The 8,924-nt window shown below is 51.9% G+C and overlaps 1 protein-coding gene across 3 annotated transcripts in view; it reads right to left on the reverse strand.

The window, feature by feature from the left end:
• Positions 1-7,727, reverse strand: part of FAM3B (FAM3 metabolism regulating signaling molecule B) — a 57,959-nt gene extending 50,232 nt beyond the window's left edge. Inside the window, exons 1-2 of one of the 3 annotated variants that reach the window (XM_005548653.5) lie at positions 7,631-7,727; positions 1,669-1,812 (exon numbers count right to left, since the gene is read on the reverse strand). In XM_005548653.5, the coding sequence (XP_005548710.1) occupies positions 1,669-1,812; positions 7,631-7,649 (163 nt within the window). In that variant the 5' untranslated portion in view covers positions 7,650-7,727. Of the gene's footprint in view, positions 1-1,668; positions 1,813-7,630 lie in introns of those variants that run through there. The other 2 variants (XM_065541359.2, XM_074033983.1) reach the window with 2 other exon arrangements.
• Positions 7,728-8,924: the final 1,197 nt, after the last annotated feature.

The raw sequence follows: 8,924 nt of genomic DNA on the forward strand, positions 1-8,924 counted from the left end.
AAGGATGAACCTTAAAACATGTGCACTCAGACCATGGCCCAGAGAGGGAGGCTGTTACTAAGTATACCTGCTGAATTAATAAATAAATGGACTTTGACAGTAGGCATTTCCTTTGGCAATAATTCAGTCTTTCCCAGAATATGTATTGTAAAATAAGATTGAAACCAGGGCAAAGAACATAGTAATCAGCGCTACTTGTAGGTACTCTTTTTATGTATAAAGCACAAGGACCTCATTTTCCTTGTTCCTTCCCTGTTCCTGTGACTTTACACCTGGGCCACTGGATGAATGCCTTTGGTCCTGGCCAGAATCTGGCCCTTGTGTAACCACAGCCTGCCCATCTGTGGCTGATTGTGGCCTTGCAGGAATGAGGGCCTGGGGTACAAGAGCTTCTACTGTTTCAAGAGATGCTATAAACATGGAGTTTTATGGGAAATCTCTTGATTTTAAAATATTTGTCCATATTTCATTTGTTTTGCTTTTAGACAAATCTTGTCTCAGGTCTGTCTCTGGGCCCCCAATTTGCAATTTATGTGCTATGGACTGAATAGGTCCCCACAAAATTCATATGTTGGAACCTAACCCCCAGTGTGCTGGCGTTAGGAGGTGGGGCCTTTGGCAGGTGAAGCCTTCAGGAATGGGAGTAGTGCCCTTATGAGAGGGGCCTCAGAGACCTCGTTTGGCAAAAAGAGCCGTCTTAGAAGCAGAATGCAGGTACCCCCCAGACAAGAGGAAATCTGCAGGTACCTTGATCTTGAACTTCCCAGCCTCCAACACTGTGAGAAATAAATGTGTTGTTTATAAAGTCCCCAGTCTATGGTATTCTCTTACAGTAACCTGCGTGGACTAAGCCACGATGCTTCCAACCAAACTGGCACACAGCCCTCAGAACCAAGCACAGTCCACTCCCTTGCTTCACTGAGATGGCTTCTCAATTTTCACCTCCTTCTCAGAGGCTTTCCCCGCCCATCCTCCAAATGTGATTGAACAAATGCTCAAATCACATTTGTTCATGTGTTAAGCTGTCACCTCCCCTCACTGGGGTCTCAGTGCCAAAGGGACAGGGACCTCGTGTGCTTGTCCTCTGTCTCTCCTTAGCTCCCGGACATGCCCAGCACACAGCAGGCTCTCAGAAAAACCCACCTGGATTGCAGGGAAGGACAGAAAGCAGCCACCCTACAGAGAGCTGGGCCTTTCCTAGGCTGATGGTTGAGGGCCTCTGTTCACCGACATACAATGTCTGACCTTTCTTTCACATCTACTCAATTATTCGCTTTTGCTTCCCAAGACATTACATAAGACTTTCCAACAGCTATTCAGTCTGATAGAAACCTTAAAATGATTCTGGAGCACAGAACCTGGACCCTCCTGTGCTTCCCATGGGAGGAAGCCAAGATCTGGGCTGAAAGAGCACAGTTCAAGGTCAGGCTGCAGGTTTGTGCTGGTAACCAGAAGCCACACTGTTCTAGTCTCACATGGGGTCAGCAGCGGCACATGCCTTAGAATGGTGTAGGACCTAAATGAGTAACTGCAAAATACTTCTCTCCTCCTCCTTCCTGATATAAAGCCATCAGGGCCCCCCAAGCCCCAAGCTGGGGCAGAAACCACCACTCCTCCCTCTGCACACAAGCCATGAAGGCAGCCGTCCGCCCCAAGCACGGCACTCACCTTTGAGGACAGGCCTCTCCCCGATGCTGTGGATGCTATAGGCAGCACTGGACAGGGGTGCATCTGGAATGAGCTCTGCGAGTAGGTATCCCGAATACCAGGCACACAAGGAGGCAAGGACCAGGAACACCACCTTGAGCGGGCCTGCAGAGAGGATACCAAGCAGCTGCTGTGAAGGACTTGGTGGTGGCCCCGGCCCTTGGCTCTCCCCATCCCTCTGTGGCTTTTCATCCTGGCCCAGTGTCAGGGGACTGAGCTATAGGCAAGGTGGGAGGCGGTGTCAGGGCCTTCGTAGTAGACAGTATCAGAGAATACAAACAAGACAGGAATGCTTTCAAGGGCAAGTTGTATTTGCTGTTGGTTTGGGTCTTAAGTGCTTCCTTGAATGTTAATGTCAAAACAGCTAATCAAGCACCTTGTGAACCAGCATGCCCAACGTGAACCTGAAAAAACAAAAGTGGCTCATTCCCCCTGGATTTGAGCACGCTCCTGCAATTACACTGAAACTTCAGGGGTAAAGCTCTGTCCCTTTGGTTTATTTCCATATCACCAGCACTGGGAATAGTAGCTGACGCCAGCAAGCATGCAACAGATTCCTGCTGGATCAAGGCCTGGTCACATAACACTGGGGAAAAGTCCCCAAACCTGTTCTATCATCGCGGATGTGCCTGCTGGGCCAGTCAAGGTTCCCAATGACAGAAAGTCCCTGGAGATATATTTCTGGTTGATTGGCAACAATATCTTACTTCTCTTGTTTGATGTGAGCAGCACAATTTCCAAGGAAAAGACATTGATGTCCTCCTGGGCCACCAGAGGTCTGGGGGGCAGCTCTCTGTCTTTTCATAGGCAACCCATGGCCGAGGCTTTTAGAATTTGCTCCCTAAATACAGCATAGATCAGAACTCATTCAGCAGTTCGCTTACCCAGATTGCTACCATGCAGGGATGACCACAGGCCCTGAGTAGGATGGGTTATGGTGTATGTGCCTAATGCATTTAAGTATGTGCTAATAGGTACAGTCCTAAGAATTAAGAGAAGGAAGGAAGAAGGGAGAGAGACAGGGAGGAAAGAAGAAAGTAAGTGAAGGGGAAATGAGGAAAGGAGGAAAAAGGAAAGGAAGAGAAGGGAATGTCGAGTCTGAAGGACCCAACAATGGGCCCCACACCTCCACCCACCCAGGGTGCAGCTCTGGACCTCAGCTGGACTTCCAGCACCTAGGGATCGTCCTTCCCTTCTCAGGAACCCAGCTGTCCCCAGCTCATGCACTGGCTGTACTGCACCAAGGCAGCGTGTGCTTGTGCTTGGAGGCCCAGCGCTTCGGCAGAGGGAGCCATGGGGATGGAAGGATATGTTTCTGGTTAGCCTTGAGGTTTTGCTTTGTTTTGCTTTTTCGAGTGCATAGTTCAACACCATTTTTAAATTTTGAATTTCCAAACTGCTAAGATTGTTAGACTAGTAAGCATAGGTGGTTTCCTCTGGGGAGAGGCCCAAGGCAGTGTGATCAGTGCAGTTTCTGGGACTGGAGGGGCATCTCAAAGTAGTTAAACCAGACACAGAAAACAAAATGAGACAGGTGTGAGCTTGCAGGTCCCTCTCCTGCAGCAGCGCCAACGGCTGTGCTCAGCCACCTGTGGGCGCTACACTCCCGGGCTCACTCCTCTGCAACAGTGGTCTCTGCCTAGAGGGTGCTCTTCCCTACGCAGCCCAGCCACAGCGCCCACACAGATGCCACAGAAGCCTCCCTCCAGGGCCACGCAGCATGCCTGGGACACTGTGTGGGTCACTGATGTTCCAGAAAATTCTGTTGGATGAACACAGAGTGCAGAGTGGGCTATGACAACAGCTGTGACAAAGGCAAGGACCGCCCCCTGTATCCTGTGCATGTGGGTCACAGCTGGACTATTTCATCCAAGTGTTGTATTTGAAGAAGGAAACTGGCTAACCAGACAATGTTCAGAGGCTCTTCTAGACAACACGCCACACCTGAGATCCTGAGCAACAAGTTGCTGTTTAGCTTGGAGCAGGTTGAAAAGGAACATTATCTACCTTTTGAATGTGTAACAAGCAGCTACACAAAGGAAGAGGTAACTATGGCCTCAGCTGAACAAAAACAAATAGGTGGACATGACAGAGAAGAAAATGGAGAATAAATAAGCCAAGTGTCCTCACAAGAAGAAGGGTAGGTAGCTAGCCCATGGCGGGTCCTGGTGTGGCAGGGAGCTCTCTTCTGGGACACTTTTCAGGACTCCCAGGAAGACTAGAGAGTATCTGTGCTTTGGGTGAGGGGCGCATCCAATGGCCTCTAGGCTGGGGACAGTCTAGATTACAACATGCACCTGGCTGGGAGAAGCCATGACCTAGAGTCCGGAGGCAGATCCAGCCGCCGCTACTGGGGTCAGCCCATCATCAGAAGATGGGTGGTAAGCTGGACCAGCAGCCTGTGCTCAGGTCTAGCACAAAGTCACAGCAGTATCCTAGCCACGAGAGAGAGGGCAGGACATAGTAGCCAGGACGTGACAGACAAAATCCAGGCAGGCAGCATCATTTCCTCAGGCTGCTGTAACAAACTAACACAAACTGGGAGGCTTCAACAATAGACATTTAGGCTGGGCTCAATAGCTCATGCCTGTAATCCCAGCACTTTGGGAGGCCAAGGTGGAGGGATGGCTTGATCTCAGGAGTTTGAGACCATCCTGGGCAACATAATGAGACCCTATGTCTACAGAAAAATTTTAAAAGAATAGTCAGGTGTGGCGGTGCAGACCTGTAGTCCCAATTACTCAGGAGGCTGAGGCAGGATTGCCTGAGCCCAGAACTTTGAGGTTGCAGGGAGCTACAACTGCAATATTGCACTCCAGCCTGGGTGACAGCAAGACATCATCTTTCACAAAAAAAAATTGAAATTGAAATTTATTTTCTCAAGATTCTGGAGGCTGGAAGTCCAAGATCAAGGTTCCTCTGAGCCTCTCTCCTTGGATTGTGGATGGTGTCTTCTCCCTGTGTCCTCACAGGGCCTCTGTGTGTGTCTTCATCTCCTCCTTATAAGGTCACCAATCAGACTGGATCAGGGCTCACCCTGATGACCTCCTTATACCTGAAATACCTCTTTAACAACCCTATCTCCAGATCCAGTCGCATTCTGAGATACTGGGCAGGGATTAGGATGACAACATGTAAAGGGGGTTGGGGAGTTGTGCGGGGAGGCACAATTCAGCCCCAACATAGCACCGGGTGAGCTGTGGCACAGCCTCTCTGTGGGTTGAACACCAACAATCAGCTCAGTCCTGGGAGTGAAAGCAGGATGGGCAGGAGCCAAGGCAGCCTGTCAAGACAGAGGCTCAGACACCCGGCAGCAGGGAAGAATCAGCCCCTAAGCTGGGACACACTTGGGAAGAAAAAAGCTTGGGAGCCCAGGGCCTCCACTAAGACAACTCCCGGAGCCCCGGTGGGCCTGCCCCAAGGGGAGGAGACCCAGCAGCTTCAGAGGCGGGGCAGGAAGTACAGAGTCCAGGAACACTTCTGTGATTTTGTAACCAGGATCCTGCCATTCCCCATAAGGTAATAAAGTCATCATCGGCTCATGGAAATGTCTTCCACTGTGCTTGCTGAGCAGCAGACAGGATGAGTGTTAGAGCAAAGGCTGTTCTTAGCACAGGAGGAAAGCCAGTGAACTTTCTCCTAAGAGACTCACCTCTAGTGTGTCTGCCTCTGTGTGAATGTGTGTGGGTGCACGTGCACGTGTCCCAGCCAATCCCCACTCTGAGATCCACAGGGGTCTCAGGAGCGCCCTGGCTGCTTCACTTAAGAGCCAGAAACTGGGGGCAGTGGCTCACACCTGTTACCTCAGCATTTTGGAAAGCCGAGGAGCCCAGGAGTTCAACTTGAGGCCAGGAGTTCAAGACCAGCCTAGGCAACATAGCAAGACCCCATCTCTACAAAAAGTTTAAAAAAATTAGCTGGGCATGGTGGCATGTGTCTGTACTCTCAGCTGCTCAGGAGGCTGAGGCAGGAGGATTACCTGAACCTACGAGTTCAAGGCTGCAGTGAGCTATAATCACTCCATTGCACTTCAGTCTGGGCTACAGAGCAAGACCCTGTCTGTAAACAATAAACATCTAAAAAGTGCCAGAAAGAAAGTAATCCTGAAACCAAATGGATATGACACCGGGTTACAGCTAGGAGGATTTTAGGGCTCTCTCTCTCCCTCCAATCCAAGGGCCACCTAAAAAGGGCAATCTCAGGCCCTAGGATCCACTTCTATTGATGGGATTTCCTTCAACCTGAATGAGGACAGGGAAGCTGCTGTCACTGCTGCCTTGCCAACATGTATTCAGATCACCTCACCATGAAGGCCACACCCACACCTTTTGTACTTGAGAGGCCAGGATTGCTGAGGGTAGATGGTCCATATTTTGGGACTCACTGTCTTTGGGATCCTAGGCTTTGCTGGCCTCAGTGTCCACTGTCATCACTGTCCTGGGCACTGGGCAGGAGGGCTTTTTGGCAGAAGTGCTAGGAAGGGCCACTCTGAAACACCACAGCAGGTGTGCAGCATAACCCGCCTTGACTGTCCATACGCCAATGCCCATTTCAAGGCATTAAGATACCCACTACCAGGCCCTGCAGGTGAAGGCATGGTGGCGGCTCAACTTGCTCCTTCCATTCAGTCTGAATGTCCCTCCTGGGAACGTCTGCCTGGAGCAAACCCAGCACTGGACAGAAGCGTCCAGGACAACGCCCACTCCAAGAATGTCTCCTGATCTTTAGTTCATAAAATCAAAAGTGAGGGAAAGCAATGTAATCATATTCAGTATTGTCCATAAGTCACCAGGAAATAATAATTATACAATACAGAAATAATGGAAGACACTCTTCCAGAATAGCTATAATGAAAGTTGGTGCCCTAAGGAAGGAGATACATACCTCTCCTACAATCCACACAAGTTATCAAAAACAGTGTCATTCATAGTTTTTAAGGAAAATATGAATATTTTACACAAAGCAAAAATCTGAAAATGCGGCTCTCCTACATTTGGGAATGGTGCAGAAAAGACAGCATTTAGAACTTGCTGGAGTGTGATCACCACCAGAATGCTGGTGCTGGCAGGAATGGCGATGGTTTAGTCCAACACCCTCACCACAGAGCACCTGAGATCCCAGACCAGGAAGTGATCTACCGAAGAGGCCCAGAGAACTTCCCACTTCTGAACCTTCCATTTCACACAGCCAGGCTGCGTCGCTCCAGGAGGAATCCACATTCTTCAGATTATAGGAGGAGACCCGCAAAACCAATTAGAAAGGGCATGTGTGACTGAGGCCAGGGCAGTGGACACCAGGACCCGAGATGGCCTGTGACAGGAAAGTGACAGAGGACTGAGGCACAGCTAAGACAGACTGCAAGAAACGGCGATGACTGGTCAAAATAATGGGTTTCTCCTTTCCTTTTTCCTGTTTTTCCAAATCGTCTACAGTGTCAAGTCGTTTGAAAAATGGGGGAAAAAAACAGCCTTATCAACTGGCAGAGGCCAGCCCCTACCTGGCGTGCGAGGTCAGGGGCGCGGGCAGGCATGTACACTCTCCAGGAAGGAGAAGCGTGGGGAGCCCAGGAGGGGTGCGGGGCTGTGCCTGGGCTCCCCTCCAACCTACTTTCCAAGTAAAATGTTACAATGTTACATTCCAGGTTTCTCTCCTACCCCATGCACCCCGGCTGGGGCGGCAGGAATAGGCCGGGCGAGCGCGAGAAACAAGGTCGGGGAACCCTGCTAGAAACCACCACTGTTCGCCCTCTCTGGAATCGCTTCCCACGTTCCTGATCCCAGGTCTAAGACTAACCTCGGCGCCAAGCGCCAGCTCTCACCCTTTTGCTCAGTTTGGAGGGTCCCAGGCAGGGCCAGGAAGCGACCCTCCCCCCGGTGTCCTCCTTCCCGCCCCTAGCCCTGCCCCGAGGCGGGGGCGCACTCACCGCTGACCAACGGGCGCATCTTCCAGGTGCCGCTCCACTCCTGGCCCTGGCGGCAGCTCCCAGACGACAGCAGCCACCGGAGCCCCGGGTCAGGAAGGCAAGGGGCGGGCAGCGGTCGTGTCGGGCAGGGGCGGGCCAGCTGGGTGCGCGGCCAGTCGGGCAAATGGCAGGTGCAGGTGCGGACCCGGCAGGCGCGCGGGGCGGGCGTGGGAGGGGCAGGTTTGCGGAGCTGTGCCCGAGAGCTCTGAGGTCGCCGGCGGAGGGGGGCTGCTTTCGGCGGAGGGGGGCTGCTTTCCCCGCCGGGCTGACCCCGGGCCAGGGATGATCTGACCCAAGAAGCCCAGCAGGGTTGGCTCTGAAGGGAGGAAACGGCGCCACTTGATGCTTCCGCCCTCTAGGCTCCCATTTAATGTCTCCCAAGAGGAAAGGAAAGCATGACCCAAACGACAAAGCAGAGGCCCAGCCTAGTTCGCAGTCCATGTCCACCGTCTGAGGCCATTGGTCTTCTTCCCTTCCTCCAGAACAGTCGCAGCCTAGCCCAGCCCAGCCCAGCAGGCGCCCCACCTCTTTTCTCTTACTGCCAGGATGATGAATTCATTCTGCGAAAGTGAAGCAAGGGCCATGCCCAGCCCCTCTGGCCATAGCACAGGTCTGCAAGTCCTCCTTTATATGATATGATGACCAAGGAGCTTCAGGAGTGGGGGTCAGGCAGGTGTGTGAAGACATCAGGATCCCCGAACAGGAATAGCTCCTCTCTCCCCATCCATGGGTACACTTTCAATCCAAACATTCATCAGGTTTTTATAGCACTTCTGGCCCATGACAGTCACAGTGGCCTCAGGCTACCAAGGGCAAGTTAAAACTCTGAGCCCAGTTGGTCACTTTTACAGAAGAGAGCTCCATGGAAGCAGGGTCTGCGAGAGACCCAGTCCCCACCCCAGGGTCCGGCTGGTTCTTGGTATTCTACTCTGCTCCTGCCTCTCCTCTCTCAAGAAGCCCAAGGTGCCCTGCCTTCCCAGGGACATCATCCACCCTGTGGGTCACCCTGGCAGGCTTGGCCCTGAGTCTCCCTCCACCATTGTCTTTGTTCCTGGGAAGTTCTAGGGACACATGTCCTGTGGACAATGTGGCTTTATTCCTCCAGTTCATCCCCACCTGCAAACCAGAGGGACCAGAAGACAGGGGTCTCCATAGTAAGGAATCCTTCCTAATGACTCAAGAATCATGCCAGCATTGGGCCTGAGCATGGCCCATTTGAGTCTGGATGCCACTCGGATGTGCTTTGCAAGAATAC

This window comes from Macaca fascicularis, chromosome 3 (assembly GCF_037993035.2).
Source record: "Macaca fascicularis isolate 582-1 chromosome 3, T2T-MFA8v1.1".
Lineage (NCBI taxonomy): Eukaryota > Metazoa > Chordata > Mammalia > Primates > Cercopithecidae > Macaca > Macaca fascicularis.